The 21,493-nt window shown below is 42.4% G+C and overlaps 1 protein-coding gene across 5 annotated transcripts in view; it reads left to right on the top strand.

Annotated features, from left to right (window-relative positions):
• The window catches only part of PCSK5 (proprotein convertase subtilisin/kexin type 5), a 421,805-nt gene that overhangs the window by 170,781 nt on the left and 229,531 nt on the right, over positions 1-21,493 (top strand). For all 5 annotated transcript variants that reach the window (XM_053923627.2, XM_045191544.2, XM_045191524.2 and 2 more), the window contains exons 8-9: positions 10,648-10,860; positions 21,161-21,261. In XM_053923627.2, coding sequence (XP_053779602.1) covers positions 10,648-10,860; positions 21,161-21,261 — 314 coding nt within the window. The remainder of the gene's footprint in view (positions 1-10,647; positions 10,861-21,160; positions 21,262-21,493) is intronic.

Here is a 21,493-nt window from a genome sequence, read left to right as displayed (position 1 = left end):
TCACCAGATTTTACAACTCATTGGGTATTTAGAATATTTGCTGAAAGCACAAGGTTGCTTTACAATCACAGACTGTCTCTGATACACACATGTGTGCGCACGAGCGTGCTAACACACACAGACACATACACATTTCTCCACCCTTAAATTAAGGGCATGTGTTCACCAGGAGGGGGAGAAGGGGTATAATCAGCTTATATAATAAAGCAGTAATAATAATCATAATAAAATTAAGCAATTTCATTCGGGAGGGATATGTTTTTATCTGATATATACCCAGCTGTAGCAGGACTGGTACCAGTTTACATTTTAATAAATGACAGATTGCTGCTAAATTGGTTGGCACATGTTGTAAAACTTTGGAATGATATGTGGGTAGGCGAAGATAAACGAGGGAGTTTATTTCTTATTGGTTCCATTTAATGAAAATTGATTTTAACTGGAGTTTGTTTTAAAAATCCTCCCTTAGGATCTAACTGTATGCTGGTGGGACTCTGTTTCTTAAGAGTTCCAGCAAAGCTATGAAGTAACTTGCCAAGTGGACCCCATGTAAGATTGTCTATTTTGGAAACAAAGAAATGTATGCCTTTCATAAATACATACGCAGTTTCACATTCTGTAATCTTCACAAAGTTGTCTGACATCCAAGTGTCAGATTTAGATAACTCTGTGATTGTGATGCATTTTTATGGGAAGGAGCACAGATCTCCTCTAGCTTGTGTACGTGCAAATGTTAAAGATTTCTTGTCACCTTGTTTTCAGTTTCCATTTTGAAACTCATTCTTAACTTGTAATAGTGTATACTAACTTTTGCAAATTCCATTCTAAATCGCTGTGTTCTCCTCGTGGATTAACTAGGTCCCAGTAGCAACTCTCTTTTCTTTTAGTTTGTTCTCTTCTAGTGACAACTGGGCCACCCGGGGAGTAAGTGACATCCTTACCACAGGAGGTGTTCTAGTAGGGGCTGGATGCCCCTGTTATAGGGACCATACAGAACCCTACAGGAGCTGGATTAGGCCAAGTTAAGGTCCATTCCAGTCCTGAGTTTCTGTGATTCTAAACACAGATTTGAGAACGCTCATGGGGCGGACAGGCTGATCGATTTTGGGCAGTGAAACATGGCAGTAGCTGGAAAAGGAAGGCCACTCTGTAATATACAGAGGTAAATTGAACTGAATGGACAATATCAAATGATTTTAAAGTATATATGGCTTCTACAGAAAATTTTTTTCCCCACTTAACTTGAGCCTAGAGTCTTCATCTTTAAGATGAAAACAATGAAAGTTAATATTCAGGATTGTAAACATTATTCTGATTTTTAATTCTGATTGCCACTTAAGTTGGGTAGCAGAATAATTCTGACTGGACCTAACCCAATTTATAGATTTGGAAACTAACTCTTGTCAAAGTAGGCAACCTGGCCATTAGGAAGCATGGCTGTGGTTCCGACCTGGGTGTGTCTTCTTCCAAGCCTGCGCTCTTCACTGCCGTGTGACAAGCACCTCAGATGGGCCTGTCTGTGCTCACTCAGCTTGCCGTCAGTGGTTGTGTGAAAGTGAGCGCTCCCTTCTCTGAACTTTTAGAGGGCTTACCGCCTAGGCAACTGATTTGGCGTATTCGAAGCTTCACTACTATAGCGTCTCTTTCTCTTCTTCCCTGGATGCAGCCTGTGATGATGTAGAAAGTACTGGCCTTAAAGTCACAGAGACCTGGGTTGAAATCTCAGGTTTCTCTCTACGGTTTTGACCTGGGACAAAGTTGTCAGAGCTTCCGTTTCCCTGAGAAAAGGCTACGATGATACTTTATGAAGCTGTCGTGAAGACTGACTGAGATGTCACGTGTCAAGTGCTCAGCCCAACTCCTGGTCTCCTCAGAGCAGGGAGAAGGCGCATCATTAAGGACCACAGAATCTTGTAAATAATATAAGATGCATATTAATTGTACTTTTTTTCAAAAATATAATTTGGTTTACATCAGGATTGTGTTTATGGAAAGAAGATGTGGAGGGCAGTTGGTTGAATACTGTGAGCGACTGCACAGAGGGTCAGGTCATGGCTTCACAGAGCGGGGGCCAGTGACAGTCAAGCCCCATGGTGGGCTTTGGAGAGGGGCAGCTTGCTCCTTGCCCTTCTAGAGTTGAGCTGGCCATTGGAACCAGTCCCTATGAGGCATCGTGTCACCTGGAACTAAGTTCAAAAAGAGTATAAACTTTTCATTATTGCTGGACTTTCCCTCCGTCCTCCTCTCTAAGTGCCTTTCCAAATATTTATAAGAAATTCTTTTCATACCCTTTTTGATAATGTTTTTATTCTCTATGAAAGGAATTTTTCAAATTCTCTTCAGTATAAATTTCCAAGCGATGGTATCTTTCTGAGTGGTTTCAAATTAAGTAATTAATGTTGATATTGGACATGTCCTCCTCGATTTCATAAACCTGGCTCCGGAAAATCTGAGATGACTTTGCCATTCCTCTGGGATGGTCCAAGATGTAGAAACTTTTGGCAGGTATGTCTTTTTTCCTCTCCAAAATGGGATGCCGAGGGTGGTGGCGCTACCCAGAACAGCTGTGTTGGTACTGTTAATTATCGATGTGCTTATTCCAGAGAGTACATGAGACTCTCGTGTACGTTTTTAGCTGCTTGAAATGAGGAATTGAGACACCTAATCTGCATGTCCCTCCCCCTGCCCATGTTAGCAGTCCCCACACCACTAGAAAACAGCTGGGACAGGGCCCAAAGCTGGGATGGCAGTGGGAGTGGCTGGAAGTAAATCACCAGAGTCTTACTGAGGCTTCAGTGAGTCAGATGAGCAAGACAAGGTCTGAGAAAAAATGGGGACTTGAACAATATGAAGTGCCATAGGTAGGAAATACAAAGCAGACAAGTGTTTTGGGATTGTTGACTTAGCAAGCGAGGGCAGGAGGAGGTTTGGGGAGATTTTTCCTCTAACCCACTGTTGTTAAGTGAGCAGTGTTCCCCTAATCCATGTTGCAAAGCATCTTTAGGAACCCCCAGTGTCGGTGCTGGTCAGGGGGGATCTGCGTTGGCTGAGGTGAGACTGGATCCATCTGGTCTCAGCCCTGCCACTAGCTGGTTCTGGCAGCTTCCTTTCCTTAGTTTCCTTATTAGAAATTTAAAATTCCACTGCATGAACCTCTTGTGTGTCCAGTTTTAAATAACGTCCGTAGCACTTTACTCAGCTCCAAATATTTATTATGTGAAGTTCCTAAATGTGCAGACTATCTAAAGGTTAATAGAAATAAAATGCTTTGCTTGAAAGTATATTTGCTTCCATTAGTAAACACACCTGGTTTTTATTTCCCACTAGATATTCTACTACCCTTTCTCCATGAAAGGGTGATTTTCTTCCTTCAGCTGTATGTTACAAATAGAGAAAAAGAAATCACCACTGTTGTAATGCTGCTGTCAGGAGCCGGGCGTCACACCTTTGTGCCCTGTGGTGATGAAGTGTAAGAAGCTGTGGTACGTGTGTGGGCTCAGCACTGCCCCAGCTCAAGCTCTGATCACAGGAGTGATTCTCCCGAGCCTCTGCCCAGTGGATGTGCTCCTGAATTGATGTCCTGGCAGATGTGGTGGATAAGCGACTCCGTTTGTTTGTTTGTTTTTGTTGCTAGCCACAAAATAAACATAAAAGTAGCCGTTTACCAGGAACCTGGGTCTGGGGAAGTTTTGCATCTGCAGCCTTGATTAATTATTCTTTTCACTAGTCTTCGGTCCCACTACTCGACAGGTCCGTTTAGAAATCCAAGATAAAGTCACCTGTAGGTTCCTTGAATTCAGTGCATCGTGCTGCTTGTTCATGTCCTAGAACATGAATGACATGGTGAAAAGACCCTAAATGAAGGTTATAAGTGACATGTAACACTTGGTCCTTTTACCAGAAATGCTTGCATTGTTTGTCCCCAACAGCTGTAATTACTATCAGGCTCTCTGTTCCGTTAACACGGAAGTCACTGCATTTGGTATGCTCAGGAAGCACATAAAATGGATTTTCCTTTGTGCGTGATGAAATTAATATGATCGCTGATAATGGCAACTAATCTTTTCAGTGTATTATTAAAAAGTCAACAGAACATAACAAATTGCTTAATCTACATGGCTTAGAGATGCTTGTGGATACGGCAAATCAGATTACAGGAAACCTGACATGGGGCAGAAAAGATGGGTGAACTTGAGGGTGGGGGGGAGTGAAGTCACATGAGAAAAGCCAAAAGTGGGGAGAAATAATGGGCTGGCCAAAAAGTTCATTTAGTTTTTTTTTTTTTTCCCTCTGATGGCTCTAGAAGTGCTTAGTTGTCTTTAACTTCATTCGAAACAATTTTGTTAGATTGTATTGTGACAGCCGTCTCATCAGCCTGCATTTTAAAAAACTTATCAAAATTGGTGAATTTTTGTGTAGCCATTTTAATATTGAAGGTGGAAGAAAATATGCAACATTTTCAGCATACTATACTTTCTTATTTCAAGAAAGGTAACAATGCAACTGAAACACAAAAAAAGGTTTGTGTGGTGTATGGAGAAAGTGCTGTGACCGATTGAACGTGTCAAAGTGGTTTGCAGAGTTTCCTGGTACTGCTGACATTTTGGCCAAATAATCCTTTGCTGCGGGGCTGTTTTCTGCATTGGAAGATGTTCAATAGCACCCTGGCCTCTGCCCACTAGAAGCCAACAGCAGGAGATAGCCGACATACTCAAAATATCCAAATCAATAAAGCTATTGGTGACAATGGAAAATGTGTCTTTTATTTTATGGAAAAAACCATACGGACTTTATAGCCAACCCAATAGATTACCCTTCACAAAACACTTCCTGACTTCTTTCACTTTAAGTACTTTAGAAAAAGATGCATTTGTATTTTCAATCTTTTTCTCTCATCAACCATCTTTTGGCAGGCGAAGTCCCAAAGAATGAGAATGGTGAAGACTCCCATAGAGTGGTTTTTTGTAAGTCAGTGTGTGGTTGTTCAGACAGCCCCTCCAAATTTGATTTTGTGCTACATGGGCAGCTTTGGCAGCAGACATGCTAAGGCAGGAATGGAAACATTGAGAATAGCAAGGCAGAAGGCTCCAGGCCAACGGAAGGCTGACCATCATCAGCAGGTGTTGGTGGAGGACACTCTCGTGTGTGTTGGCTACCTGACGAAATCATCTTTGGGAAGCTGTAACTTTCCATTGTTAATCAGTTTCGAGGCCCAGAATTTCTGCTTAGAAACAAGTGGAATTACCCAGCTGTGGTTTGCACTCAGGCCATCACATAAACCATAATTATGACACTTTGCTTTTAAAGTACATAAAGTGGCTCCTCTGTTTATCTCTATAATTCTGAGAATAAAGTAATTTAATATTCTGAGAGCCGAAGTTAAGTCAGGTGAAACCTGTGGACTCTTCACAGCGGACATTCTGGCTTGTGGAGTAGATAATAAGAATAAGAGGCAGGCGAGCTTATTTTCCAGGTACGGGTAGTGTGGCCCGATACATGTAGCACTTTGGAGAGGATTGTTCTGTCGAAAACAACACTTAACCTCCAGATTCCTAACCCTCGGAGGCCACGTCTTTCTTTTACTCCTTTAAAGTCATCTCACACCTGTCTCCTTCAGTTCCCTTGGGTTTTGGTGGTGCACGGCCCACTTTATTCTCTGGGTCCAGTCTGTCTCATATAATTAATTTTCCTGTCCCCAAGATGTCTCCAGTCACCCATTCATGGCCCTTTAAGAATATTTTTTGTGCAATATGGGTGAAGAAGGTAATATTAAATTCCAAAATAACATCTAACTGCACTGGCTGAAAAGTTACAACACCATTTTATAGAAAGAAATTTAGTTCCATCAAACTATATAGCTCTTGAAACCTGGTTTGGGGTATATGGTTTAATTGGTAATGTAGCATAAAGTAGCCCTTTCTGACCTCCTGAACCACAAGAAAATCCAGTTCCTTTCACCTTTAATAAAAACTCTATGGGGCACTATAAGTTGATTTTTGTAGGGCGTACATAAGAAGAAACACATGCACAATTAAATACACAATGAAAGAGAGTATTTAGAGTTTGGTCGAGTGGGTCATGTGTGGATTTCACAATATATTCCACCTTAAATTAGTTTACTAACTTTTAACTTAGCACTCAATTAAATTGGAAGATTTTTTTTCCATCATCCAAAGCCATATTTAAATAACCAATTGTAATCACAATACTTTGCCAAACTAGAAAATGTTACTTCCTACATTTTGGGAAAATATATATCTCAAGATTCTTTTTTCTTTACAATATTCTGCCCCACTTCCCTTCTTCCTACGTGCCACATTAAGGTTTAATTCTTAAATCACTCTGAATTTTGGAAAAATGTCCAGATTTTTTTACCACATATGTTTTAGTTTTCTGAATATTGCACACTAATGAAAATTCCCTGTGCATCTGTAGTAAATAAATCTTTGAATTGCTAATTGTTTCAGATTAACCTCATAGATCTTTAGCAGCTGGCTTTATGTCATTTTCAGCCCACAAATTCAGTCTGTTTATTTCTGGGTCTTTAATCATAAACCATACACACATGCGCAAAGGTCAGGTTGCCTCGTGGGTGGGATGATGGCAGCATCAGTATATGCTGTGCATCCCTGGGGGGCAGGTCATCCTTTATCTCCTCCTCTCACCTCGTGTTAGTAATCTCGGGCTGCTGTAACATTAACAAACACTGGGTGGTTTAAACAACAGAAGTGTATTTTCTCCTGGTTCTGGAGACTAAACATTTAGAAGTCCATGATCAACAGGCCAGCAGGGTGGAGTTCTGCTGGCACATCCCTCCTCACTTTGCAGATGGCCATCTTCTCATTGTGTCTTTACATGGCTTTTCCTCCATGGGTGCCCTTCTGGCATCTCTTCCTTTTCTCATAAGGACACCAGTTCTATTAGATTAGGGCCCCACTCCTATGACCTCATTTAACCTTTGTTATCTCCTTAAAGGACCTATCTTCAAATACAGTCACATTGAGGGGTTAGAGCTTCAGCATAGGAATTTGGAGGTGGGGGGCACAATTCAGTCCATTACACACCTTAAGGCTGATGCCTGATGTCTCCCATTAGACCCTCTATATCCCTTTCCCCCTTCTCTCCAAGTGCTCCGTGCTGAGGGATACTAATCTCTTGTGTTCTCTATCTGTGGTCTCCAAGGTTCTCTAGCTTCTGCTAAGATTTGGCCAGTGAGGTGGATACACTGGCAAGAAATGGGAGAGAGAGGGGAGCAGACTGGGTCTCAGTATGTATTCCCCTGACCCCCTCCCTGAAGGGCTGATATGGGTTGCTGTGTCCCCCGAGCAATTCTCAACTATTATTCCCTATCTCCGCTCCAGGGACTCTCCTCTCCCCAGCTCCTTACAGACCTGGTGCTGGGATGGGTTATTGACTCAACACTATGCTTTCCAGTTTCCCTTCGCCATGCCCTTGTGTCAAATTATCTATTTGATGCAAGGATGTCACCTCTGTCTGGAAGTGGCGTTTCCAGGGCAGCACCAACTCACTGTCCTATTAACCAACTGTTGTCTCAACCCAGCGGATCTCCAGAGGGCCCCTGAGCAATGTCACTGTCCTCCAGAGTGTTGTCATCTGTGGATGCTGCCAGATTAAGAATGGCTTGAGGTCATGCTTCTGAGGGAAGCTGTGTCAGATTGGGATTTCTAGCTGGGGGGCGGGCTTTGGGGTCAGAACCTGTGTCCGTTCCCTTGAGGACACTCAGGACCGGACTTGAGTTTGGATTCCACAAGTCTGAAGAGAACTTGGAGGCTGATCTGCTCATAGATCCTAATGCCAAGCTTCAGTGAAGAAGACACTGGAGTTTCAGCTAAGAACAGTAGAGCAAGCGTAAGCCCTCTTGTTGCCCAAAAGAAGGCTGCTGTAAGGGCTAGGGGGTCAGGCTTTGGTTCCAGTTGGATTTCAACATCTGGCTCTGGCATTAGTGAGCATTTCTGAACCTGTGTGTTCACCTGTAAAATGATGATGGTGTTGACTCGGATTGTGCAGAATAATGTTGGGACAGTGCTTGGAGCATAGTGAGTTTCTGTAAACGTCAGCCTCTGTTGGTTTTAGTCTACAACGGACCTGCTATGTGTAAAACCCTTCTTGATCCTAAAGAAACATTATTTCTTAAGAATCGGTCCAATGTTTTCCCTCTTGGTAGAGGAATGAATGTGTTTGTTTTTGTTTATAGAAATAATACATGATTACCGGCCACTGGTATGTAAAGAAAATAAAAAAACTCTCCTAATCGTACCAAGTATTGTAGTCTCATTACATTGTCACTCTGTGGTAGCTGCATGCATATGACTGTGCACATCCCTTCTTTATACACACATACGTTTTTCCTAGACTGAGGCCATACTGTATCATTTTGTACCCTACGTTTGTCCCTGTGTCATGGACATAGAAGTACTGCTTGGATATTTTCTGATTAAATATTCTTTACAAATTGAGTTAGTTTTTAAAGGTCTTTTCCAAATTTGTACACGGGCACAGTCATAATTTTACACAGATACACATAAATGTGGTTGTGCTAGGTGTGCTTTCCCATAGTTTTGTGGCTCTTCACCTGTGATCTCGTGGTGCTGTTTAAACCGGTTGGCTTTTTGCTTGCAGTAAAAACCCCCATGTGTCATAGGTTACATTTTAGTGTGAACTGGAACCTTCCTCCTTCTCTGGCTAGGATGTTTTGTTTCTGAAGTCTAGATATAAGTCAGTCACCAGAGTTTCTCAGTCTGGCCACCCACACCATAATGAGGGGCAGTTGCGTCTAGGGATTGACAAAGTATTGAATGTAATCCTTGGTTTATGATGGCGAGGCGATTTTTGCATCTTTTTCTATGTTTCATGAATATTTTGATGGACAAGAGGCAGAAAGTAAACCAGGCCCAGCTGTCTCTGGCAATAGCATCCAGAAGTGTCTTTCCCTCTCTCTCCATGAACTGTTCCCATTCCGGTGTAGTCATACTGCATTTTTTCCGTGGAGTCTGTGCTCATGTCAGTCAGGTCGTGTCATAAATATTCTGCTCCTTAAGGGTTCAAGGTCAGAGACGGTGTATCACAGATACTCCAGATTCTCTGTCGTCTCTCTTTTCTTGGCTCCTAGACAACATCCCAGGTACTTTTCCCTACACTTAACGGCCAGAAAGTTAGGGCCTGGAAGGAAGAAAGGGTCCCCGCCATCCCTGTGTGACTTTGGTGCTCACTTCCTAATTACACAGTGATGGATTTGGTCCAGGTGTCCTCCGGGGTGCCATCTAATTTTAAAATAGTAAAGATTTTCATGGATTCAGCTATAACTGTTCCAGGAAATACTTTTCACTTAGGCTTATTTCTCTATTTTCTCCCCAAAGACCTCATCTTATAGAGCCAGGTAGTCACTATGTTCTACTTTGCTGCTGCTTGATTATTTTATGACCTTAGGAAAATCTTTTAGTGTATGCCAAGGTTTGGCCCAAAGAATGTGATTCCAGAAGGTATCTACTGTCAAATGTGTTTGGAAATTACTTCAGATCATGTAGAGTTTTCCAGTGACCGACCGCTTAGGAAAGACTCTTACAAGTTCTGCAGTGAGAGAACCTGGGTTTTTTTTTTTTTTTTTTTTTGCTAAACTCAGAGTTTCCAAACATATATGATCTTGAATTCCTTTTATTTCTTGTAGCATCTATTAACATCCCTTTGTAATTAGTGCCCACACCATGTACAGCAGGGGCACAGCTCTAGAAGGAAGGATATAGTTCCTAATTCTGCCACTCACTAACGATATGATCTCGGGATACATACACAACCTTTCTTCACCTCCTGTTTCTCACGTGACAAATGAGAGTGCACAGTAGCACCCCCTTCATGGTGGGTGTAAATATTTACAGCATATGACTGTGGTGACTTACGATTAATAATATCACAGCTCTGGGGTCTGGCTGTGGAAGTTCAAATTCTGTCCTTCCTCTTACTGGCTATATGACCTTAGGAACATTACTGCACTTCTGTAACTCAGTTATTCCTCTGTATGATACGAATTGTACCATTCTCACAGGGTTATTATAGGAATTCATTCTGATTCGTGGAAAACATTTAGAATTGTGCTCGGTCCATGACGGGTCCCTAATAAATGTTAGTTCTTATTATTGTCCTCATTGGCACTCTTGTTGCTTCTATGACCCTGTCATGTGGAAAACAATTATTTTAGTTTTTTTATTGAGATAAAATTGACATATAACACAATATTCGTTTCAAATGCACAACATTGACGACTCAGTACCTGTATATGTTGTGAGATGATCTTGTTAGTGAGTCTAGTGAACTTCTATCACCTCACATAGGTACCAACTTTTTCCTTGGGATAAGGACCTTTAAGATCTACTCTTAGCAACTTTCAAATAAATAATATGGTATTATTAACCATAGTCACCATGCAGTATATTACTTGGATTATTTTAGTTTCTGAAAGCAACTCCTGTTACCTCAAAAACCAGCTTAAATCCAGCATGTTACTAAAATAGCATCGCACCCCTCCTGCAAATATTTGATTCTGCCTTGTTGATTTTGATCTTCTCTTCACCTAGAGTCTGTGATCCTTGTGTTCCATCATTTAACTTTGTCGCTTTTTCTGTTCGTGAACAGGGGCGGAGAGGCCTGGGCTCTGTTTTTGTCTGGGCGTCGGGAAATGGCGGAAGGAGCAAAGACCACTGCTCCTGTGACGGCTACACCAACAGCATCTACACCATCTCCATCAGCAGCACAGCCGAGAGCGGAAAGAAGCCTTGGTACCTGGAAGAGTGTTCTTCCACCCTGGCCACCACCTACAGCAGTGGAGAGTCCTACGATAAGAAAATTGTATGTGCCCTTTGCATGCCTGCCATGATTTATTTATCTGTCTTTCGCTTTGACATACAGAGGGGAAATCACAAATTTATACGCATAAGTAATATGTGGAAATAGGAAGTCCTGTCAGCTGATTACTCAACACAAGTGTTTAGAAATGTTACCATTTCATTGAAAAAGCCTGTCTAGGCCATGACATTCCAGCATTTCATACGGCCTCAGACACGATTAAGCTTCAGTTTTATTGAGAACAAATGAATGGTCCACCTACACCTGGTGAGTTACTGGCAGAGAAGGGACTGGAACCTAGCTCTGACTCTCAGCCCAGAGCCTTTGTCCCTGTGTCCCCATACTGTCTTTGAGGCTTAGCTTCTATGCTTTGGTTTCAAAGACAACGAATTAGAGTGAAGCGCAAAAGTGCATAAGAAAACCCAGAATTCCATGTAGACTCTTTAGTGAACATAAGGCAGCCCTGTACAAAAGGTCCTTTTCTAATATTTTCTCAGACACTTTGCTGCCTGAATGGAAAGCACGGAAGTCCTGTGTGATCCACTCCCGAACATGCCCGCCCTCCATGCGGAGAGCAGAATGATTAGGAAGAGTTCGGGTTGCAGGACTAGCCTGCGTCGGTTTCATTGGGTGCTCAACTATTTACCAGCTGGGTAACTTTAGACACATTACTTAATTTTTCTGTCTTAATGCCCTTCTTTGTAAAATGGGGACATTTAATAGTACATAGCTTGTTGAGTTATTACCAAGATTATGAGGAAGCAAATAAAAAGTACTTTGCATACTACCTGACTCATGTGTGTTCAAGAAAGGTATGACTTTGGGGCTACCCAGCCCTGTGCTGCTGACTCTAAGTGTCAAACACCTTTTTACTTTGCTCTTTGCCTGATCATAGCTTTATAAACTGTTTGTCTTGCCAAAGCTGAGTCAAACCGCTACACCTGTCACCTTTTAGCAGTCAGCCTAGACCTCGCCGTCAGGTCTCTGACTCAGGCAGGTGTGGGTCACTCTGCTGATGCTGCCCCGCCTTTTCCGGGCAGCAATAGGACACTACCTCTTTGGTTATAATTCTTTACTCATATCCATTTGGATGGATTTCTGGTTACTATGTGATTTTTTGTTTTATTTGTCAGTTATTTTTTAAGACCTTCTCTAGTGACATTTTGCAGATTGATTTAAATAAAAGCTGCCTACCCCCATACAGATCCCGTCTGTCCCCATCTTGCTTTAATTTCTCCACAAAAATCGGATGAAAAGATATAAACATGGGTCTGCCTTTAAGTACCTCCATCAATCATCAGTAGACATAACTGCACAATACAAAGTGAAATATAGCCCTGGCTGGTGTGGCTCAGTGGATTGAGTGCCAGCCTGTGAACCAAAGGGTAGCCAGTTCGATTTCCAGTCAGGGCATATGCCTGGGTTGTGGGCCAGGTCCCCAGTTGGGGGTGCATGAGAGGCAACCACACCTTGTTTCTCTCCCTCTCTTTGTCCCTCCCTCACCCTCTCTCTAAGAATAAATAAATAAAATCTTTAAAAGAGGGTGAAATATAAAAGGAGAAAATACAGAGATGAGCAAGTTTTCAAGTTTCATAGCTTTCTCAATGGGAAAGTGGTCCTCTGTGATGTGTCTGTTACCTTCATTATGGAAATGTTATAATCTAGGGATGTTCCTTCAGCTTTCAAATATGAAGACCTTGTTTCACAGAACTAATTGACCTAGGTCAATGTCCACTAATAATGAGTGGTGTCAGTCAGTTCTGTATGATGAAAATCCTGATGAAAACTCTCTGGAATAAAAGTTCTCTTCTAGTACCTCTCAAGTCTGAAGGCATCTTAAGGCAAACTCCCCATTGCTTCCAAGCAAATATGCCCATCTAGTCCAGTTTATCCCTGCAGGGTGATTACTGGTGGGGGTGGGGGGAGGGTGGTAAGTTCCATAATTGTCTTCCGTAAGGGAAACTTACAATCCAATGGGCAAAATATCGAAGAAGAAGGAAGGCTTGCCTAAGCCCCAAATGGACACGTGTGGACAGAGGGACCTTGGAATTACTCCAATGAGATTTACTCCTTAGACTTGACCTTTGTGGTCCCTTTATCACTATTCGCTGTGACTGCGTGGTAGCTTTTATGACACCATGACATGTCATTTAGGATTCTACCGTGAATGGACACACTGACCATGTGGTGGTCCAGGATGGGGCTGGAGAGGGAAGGTGGAGACCATGACATAATATCCTTGATTCAGGTTCTATGCTTTACTTTTCCCTAGTTACTGCTTCTGATATCAAAACCCTTACCGACTCACTGTATATATTTAACATTTACTTGTTTCTACATCTTATTTAGTCTCTCTCAATTTCACTGCAGCAAATTGTTAAGTAATGTTCTTTATCTCACTGTTAGACTCTCTTATTTTGCCTGAATATCCAAATTATGCACGATTGGAGAGGAAATTTGATAGCTGTTTCAAGCTTTAGTCTCTAGCTTCAGACTGCCCAGTGGCTAAGCATCCTTCACAGAGTCTTGGTTTCTTCATCTGTACAGTGGAGGTAAAACCAGCACCAACCTCACAGATTTTCATGAAGAGAATGAACAATGAAGTGTAGGTATTTACACAGCACGTAGCACAGTGGGCCCTCCCTAAGTCATTGTAGCTTTCTGCATCCTGGGAGGCTAGGGTGGTCATTATTTCAGCTATTGTAAACAGAGGGGCTTGTTGCACCTCCATTTGTCCAATCCCTAAAATCCTGCAGTCTGTTCCCCCCATCCCACAAAGAAGGGCACTTTGATTGCGAACATGTTAACAGTTTGAACAAGAATAGAGTTGGCAACAACATCAGCCTTTTATGGTCCAGCTGACCCCTTTTCCTTCTAGATGTCAGAATGACAAATAGTCCTCTGTTGTGCCTGAGACCTTTTCTTCATCAGGCTTTGAACCAGACGCCTGCGGTCCCTCGGAGATGCTCGCATCCTGTTAGTGGCATCTGTGATTGAGTGTTGCGGGAATGGCGGTGTATCCCTTTGTACTCGGGGCTCGCTTCCCTGGGTCATTCATTTTCTTTGTCATTTGTAGCTTCTCCAGGAGAGTACACTTGTCATTCCTCACTCATAGAGCACCTTTGTGAGTTGAACCAAGGCAGCTGCTAAGGATCCAAAAGAGAGGAAGCATCTCCTCTCTGCTTCTGGGAAAGCACTTTTGTTAAATAAATTTGACTTGTCCTCAATACCTTTTCATGGTATGCAACCTGGAAAACCTTGCCCTGGGTTTCAAAACATAGCCAGGTCTCCATCTCTTGGTTTCCCACCACCACTATTTAGGACTTGTGGACCTTGGAATTCCATTCATGCTTTAACAGATCGGATTAGGGAGAGCCGTACATCTTGTTACAGCAAGTGAATCACTCCAAATATCAAGATTACAACAATAAGAAGCTCCTCTATAAGCTAAATAGAAGCCAGTTGAAATGTATTATAAAGCCGTATTTTGAAATGATGTTTTTATTAACAATTACATCCATATTGAACATGTAACATTTTTGCCTTTTAATGTGTCCCTGGCCCTGCACTATGTATACCAAATGCATTGTCTCATTGTGTCATCAGAACCCTAAGTGGGGAGATCAGTGTTCCCCTCCCTTCCAGATGAGAACACTAAAGCCTTAAAGGTTAAGAGAAATACAGCTAGTAAGTGGTAGAGCCCAGATTCCAGCCAAAGTCACATAGACACTCCAAACCCGATTTACAACCGATGTGCTGTCATGCCCTGGGCACTTTTCAGGGACATCCAGTATGTGGCTACATGAAAAATGGTGGGGTTTTTTTGGGGGGAGGGGTGACCTCTTTTGGATTCTTTTCATAGTGCTTTTTAAAAAGTATTTGGGATATATGTGTCCATTAATTTTTACAACTTAGCCGACTTATTTTGAATTTCATGCCAGTGAACCTTTTCATAAGCCCCACAGACAATCGGTGCTCCTGCAAAAACCTAAAACTCTGTGCCAATCTGAGTTGCTCGTTCCTGTGACACAGTGTCAGCACCAAACTGCCCAAGCGCATGCCGTTTGTGTGGTATTCAAATCGGGACAGTCTCCCAGGAGGAGGGAAGTCTGGCCAGAAACTGCTTCATTTATTGTGTCTGTTCTCAAGTTTCACCGCAGAGAGGGAATTCGTCCTCACCTGCCCCAGAATAGCAGCTCTTCCTTCCCCATGCTCTGCTGTTAGCCCACGGAATTTTCTTTCTAGTCTCCTCAGAGCTACTTAACATGAGATGATACATTTTCGTATTGACTGTTTTTTCACGCTCAAGTGGGAACTGCTTAAGGTTGAAGACTTTGTTTTGTTCCTTCCAGAGCCTGAGCTTAATAAATAATCAGGCACAAGCGACTAATCAGACATGGGGGAGGATGGAAGCTTCGGGGGTTTTATACAGCCGCAGGAAGACAGAGTGGTGTTGTATTTCTTTAAGAGAAACTCCTTCTACTAATGGGTGGGTGGTGAGAGGCAAAGGGTATTTGACAATATGTTTAGCATAGAAAATTGCCTGGAGTCAGTCTATCTTGGTACATGATAAAGCTGTACATATTACCTTTCTTAGTGTCAAAGACCATTTAAGATCCAGTCTATAACCTTTCACCAGATCCCGAAATTTCTGCCAAGTTCTGTTTTGGAGATAAAGCTCCCCTCTCTTCCCAATCACTCCCATCATTAAATTATCTCTTTCCTTTGGGACTAGTTAAGCCTTTGCCTTTTTTTTCTCCTGTAGTAATTTGGCTCAGTGATTGGAATTCGGGGGCCATGGTATTCCTCCTGGGATGGGTTTCGTGAGCCAAGGTTGAGAGAATATGTGCTCAGCTCAACCCTGTCCTGATGTCATTTTATTCATTTGTGTTCAAAACAAACTTGCTGCCTGGGGTATCTCAGGGTCGGCCTGAACCTCCGATTCCATGTGGAGGAATTACAGTACTGCTTTTAATGTTCCTCAGCAGCTACACATCTCCTTTTGCAGCAACATTGCACTCCCTCCCCCAGCCTCCCCTCCGCACTACTCAATTCATTATTCAAATAGAGTCAGTACTCTATCATCTCTCTGTTTCTCCTTTTGATTCAGGAAATGTCATTCCTTTTCGTGAGTCAACGACTAGCAAATCCAGCTGTCTTTAGTATGTTTGGAAGTTTGATGCATGTTCTCTTGAGATATTTAAAGAGAGAGAGAGGGAGAGAGAGAAGGGGGAAGAAGTTCCTGAACAGTTCTGATTTTGACTGTGGCAGGGAGGAGAATCACTGTGCCCACTTGCTGACTTGGGCTGGGTCCCAGCTTCCACCGTCATTGCTGGTGGTGGTCTGGAACTGTCACTCTTGCTCTCACCGATGACCACATTCTTTACTCAGCTTTTTTTTTTCCTGTCATTTTTTTCCTGTCACTTCACCACTTACCAGCTCTCCAGTAGCTGTGCCTTCTCGGGCAACTTCATCTCTCCCAGCCTCCTTTTCCTAGTTAATAAATAGTATGTCTTCCTCGAAGTGTTCTCGTGGGATTAGATGTAATTTTATATACACGCGCAAGTACACACATATACACACCTATTGCATGTGACCTTACCCATTGCGAGTTGCTCGTGGTGGTAGCTTTAGAAGCAGGGCAGCTGGTGATAGTAAGAGTGGCTGTGGGAAGTTACTCCACTTGATTTAGCCCCTGGGTTGTATATATACATATACTCGCATAAATTTTGTACATTGCTTGTAAGTGTGGGTGACTTCTGTTCGGAGAGTCAGTAAAGGACTGACCTTGAAGTCTTTCCTGATAAATAGGAGAGTTTAAAGTGTACAGGAAAGAAGTACAGAGGAGCTTGACTTTAGCAATTCAACGTAGCAAATACTGTGCCTCTGCTTCCTACCAAGCACTGGACGGACATTACAGAGGTGCAGAAGTGACGTAAGATAGCAAGCACCCTTCTTTAGTGATAGTAGTCACACCCTTGTAAGCAAAACCTTACTTTTGCACTTTATAGATTCTCATAGCAACACAGGAGTGGCGTGTTGTACAGCCTTGTCAGTAATGATTGAATTTTACACCAGTCTTTGTGACTTCAGTGAACACAGAAAGCATTAATTGGTCTTCAGTTCCTTTTTATTTTGTTGTGCTTTAATAAATCAGCTTCTTCTATTGTATTCATTGACACATTTGAGATTTCACTTCTCTCCTTATCGCTCACAGCTGTGTCCGAAACAGCTTTTTGGTCACATTTCTAATCCAAATGAAAACCAACACCAGGAACAAATTCAACCCAACAGCAGTAAAATCACTTCACGTTTTAAAACTATCTGTTCAGTTGCTCTTTTAACAGGTATGAGACAATATGGCGCCTTCAAAATAAAACAGATCACAAGATATCGGGGAGCTAGAAACTCTTAACTGGAAGGTTGCTGTGAAGGCTTGTCACTTACAGCCAAAGTCAATCTGAACTGAGATTCCCCGGAGAATTACGTCAACAGGCTAGAATAAAAGATTCAATCAGCTCAGGTAATGAAATATGAAATATTAGGAAATAAGAGCTTAGGATGAGAAAAAGCGGTGGTTCTCAGAGGAAGCCGACTGGACCTGAATAATACCCACCCCTTCTCACCATATAAAGATAACATCCCTGACTTTGTGGAGTCCAAAAAACCATCTGCTGCTACTCCTGGGACAGACTGAAAATCTAATTTGCTGATCAGAACAGCTTTGATCTGGCTTGGGGGCCTGGTGTCACCTCCTCTTTTCTTCAGTCTGATGGGCAGAAATGATATTTTCTCGAGCAATCTGAGAAGTTCTGAGGAGAAAAATTCTGTTTCTGATTTGGGTAGTGAATTGAGGGAATTTGGAGCGTGCAAGATACGCCACCGGGCTTGAAACCAGATTCTGAGACGTTCCTTAAAATGGAATCTCAACTGAGAGGGCTTTATTGTTCCCTTTCCACGTACAGAATCCCTGGACTCCCTGCCCCGTGATGTGGACCAAGTGCAACTTTTCCTTTAAATTACAGTGTCAGATCTTGTATGCATGAGTTATGATTAATGGGGTTACCCCATGTGGTTCCAGTTTTCGGAACATCATTTTTCTTAAAGATTGCATGCTCCTTGGTGGTCTTTGCCTTTTCTTTCTAAAGATAGACATAAAAATTCTCTGATACTGTGGCTTCTCTTAATGATGAAAACCCTGCCCTAGATCTTTCTGGTAATTTACACCTAAATATCTTTACCACTGACAGTAACTTCCTCTTGAAATGACCCAGCTGGAATTTCCACTTAAGGCAGGATGAGAAGGGAGTGAGGATGTTTTTATTTCTTTTCTCTCCGCTCCTTTCAACCTTCCCCCTCTCCACCACCTTCCTGTTTCACTCCCTTTCCACCCCTGCTCACTACTCAAGTTTCCTGCAGTTAAAGTGCTTGGAAAAAAAATAAAAGCACAATGCTGATTTGGAATTCGGCAGGCTTGCCTATATCAATAGCATTTACCACTAAATTGGTGTTTATATGTAAAGGCACTGAGTAGCTTTGTTTGAGTCTATTATTACATGTATAATATAATATATAGGTGTCCGTACCTGTTGTCTATATATAAATGGGGTAAATTCCAATGGCAAACCCGCCACCCTGAAATTTTTATTGTTCATACTTGAGATTGGCAGGAGATGGTTATTTATTAGACTCAAAAATGCTATACACACTTGGAGTGTTTATTCTGGATTTGTTTCTGTGCATTGAAAGTGTCTGGTGCAGCTGAAGAATACGCAGCGTGAGCCAAGTGGGAAAACATCATGAAAAATCTTGAATCCAGGCACAAGCCATTGAAAAAAATAAAACTTGGCAAAGGAATGTGACCATGAGGGTGAGGTAAAATGGGAAGAATGCAGCAAGGCCATCTCTCAACAACAGCGTATCTGAAAACATGGAAACAGGCTGCTTTGGGCTGTTTATGCATTGTTCAGGGATCAGGCCTTTGGAAAATAAGGCTGCAAATCTACCCACGATTTCAAATGAAATAGAAATGCCTTTTTATGATCCAGCAGTCCCACCTCTGGGTATATATCCAAAAGAATTGAAAACAGAATCTCGAAGAGGTATTTGCACACCCTTGTTCACTGCAGCAGTATTCGCAATAGCCAGGAGGTAGAAACAGCCCAAATGTCTACTGACAGGTGAATTAATAAAGAAGTTGTGGCATACACAGGCAATGGAATACTATGCAGCCTAAAAAGAAGGGAATCCTACAACATGGATGAACCTTGAGGACAAAATTCTAAGTGAAATAAGCCAGGCACAAAAAAAGACAACTGCTATGTAATTCCACCTAGAAAGGTGTCTAGAGAAGCCAAACTCATGGAAGCAGAGAGTGGAATGGTTGTTGCCAGGGCTTGGGGGGAGGAGAAAGCGGGGAGTTGCTCAGTGGGCCGAGTTTCAGTCACGCAGGATGAAAAGTTCTAGACGTCCGCTGTACGGTAATGCACATACAGTTAACAACACTGTGTTGTACAGTTAAACGTTGTTAAAAAGGTAAATTTGTGTGATAAGATTTTTACCACGATTTTAAAAGTAAGAAATGCCTTTACAAAGTCAACAATTAAAAATACAGAAAGTTGTTGAATGCAGGAGTGGGGAGAGCTCTGTTTCCCCAGACAGTTGTGAGCATCCCAATGCTGCGGTTCAGAAGGTGTCAGTAAAGTCTGTCAGTCAAGAAACAACCTTCCCTGCCTTCCAGACACCCTGTGGTCGGGGCTCCTGCACACCGTTCAGTTATTTAGGACAAGCTTTCAAGGCTTGTCTCCCTTGTCCCATCACCATATTTGTGTGGTTCTGTACATTGGCGTTTATATTCCCACTTGTGTATTAGTCTCTATCTGGTAGGAATGATCTGGTAACATTAGAGGTACCAAAGGAAGAAAGGAAAGACGATGAGAACTGATAGCCTCTTATGAAGCTCAATCAGTCAGGATGCCAATCTAGATCCATAGCAAATAACTAGAGTCCGCTCAGACATCCTCCTGTGACACGGAGGAAATTTTTAGGGGAGGATTTGTTTCTAAGGAGTTAACACAGCTCTTTCTTCCTGTGAAGAAATTTCTTTCCAAATCAACTAACCTTCTTCAAGGGTGTACCTTAGTAAAACAGGATTTTGTTTTCAGTCGCCACTATCCTCCTACACCTTTATGATGGCCTTTCACCTCAGTGTTCTTACCTGTAAAACACGGGGAACAGTTTTGTCTTGATGCTGAAGATAGCTTTACTGATGTCTCCAAAGCCTTCGGTGAGACCACCAGCTCACCCACAAGCCGCGTGCATTCCCAGCGGGAGTGATAGCAGCCCTACGGTGGCAAACATCAGTGCTTGTCAGGAAGACGGGATTTAAAATTTTTTAGATATTACAGTGGTTAGCAAAATCTTATCCCATAGTGTTTAATTTCTCTTGTTATGGAGAATCTGAATATGTTTTTTTTATCAGTGAAATAGTCACAAAACAAAGGCTGGGAAGCACCACCCTTGTTGATGGGAATGTTACTGAGCCAGGGCTGAAGTGAACTGGATTCACACCAACAGGAAAAGAAAGGATCTAGTTCTCACATTTTGATTCAAGAAAATGGAGAAGTAGCTAATTTCCTCCTGTAATATGCAAGCATGCTGCACTTAGTGCTGTAATTTCATACCGAGCGCACTGGGTTGAACGCGGTGTTTTAGTATCTGTGTTAGGTCTTTGAGAGATCCTTGGGTCTTTCGTGTAACATCACTATGAGTTCTAAGAGGTCCATAAACAAATGTTCCTTCTGAGGCAGAGAGCACCTTTTGCTCAAAACCTGCAGCTCCCCCAACGTAACAGTTTGGGGAGAGCAGGGACCAGACTGTGCTTTTATTCCTGATGCTGCCAACATCTAACTCAGTGTCTGGTTGCTGGTTCAGCATGTCTGGGTTCTTAAAAATGTTGGGGTAGTGAAAGAACTTGAGCTTTAACTAGATCTGGGACTAGGATGAGGCAAGTGAGGTGTGTGGGGTGTAAAATTTAAGGAGAAACTTGCCCAACCCTTATGTTTCAGACCAAAGGCTCCCCCTAGTCCAATTTCCAAACCCTTCCCTTTTCAAGGTTGATTTACAAAGGTGATTTCCATAGGCGATTCTCCGGAAGTAATATGGTCATAGGAGCGCCAGAACAAGGAGTTTAAAACAACTATTTCAACACCCTCCATTCTACTTATATGAGTAAATTTCTTTCTACTCTCATGTGATTCACACTGACCCGAGAGCCCTAAAGTTTTCCCCTTCTGTCTTCTAGATCACTACGGACCTGAGGCAGCGGTGCACTGACAACCACACTGGGACCTCAGCCTCGGCCCCCATGGCCGCGGGCATCATTGCGCTGGCCCTGGAAGCCAAGTAAGCCTTTCTCTCCATATGTCTCCACTGGCGACAGCCCCTCATGTCACGGACAGTTTGCCCCTCCCCTAGTCTATAGCCCCTAGCACAACAACCCAGAATATGATCTTCCCAGTACCGACCTGAAAACTTCAACGATTAGGCTTAAAATTTTTTTTCCTATATTAAGAAAAAAGAAAAAAAATTTTTTTTTTGGTTTTTATACTCCCTAAAAAATCAAACTGTGTGATTA

Source organism: Desmodus rotundus, chromosome 1 (assembly GCF_022682495.2).
Source record: "Desmodus rotundus isolate HL8 chromosome 1, HLdesRot8A.1, whole genome shotgun sequence".
Taxonomy (NCBI): Eukaryota; Metazoa; Chordata; class Mammalia; order Chiroptera; family Phyllostomidae; genus Desmodus; species Desmodus rotundus.
The sequence above is the reverse complement of the archived record's forward strand: the minus strand, read 5'-3'. Positions and strand labels throughout refer to the sequence as shown.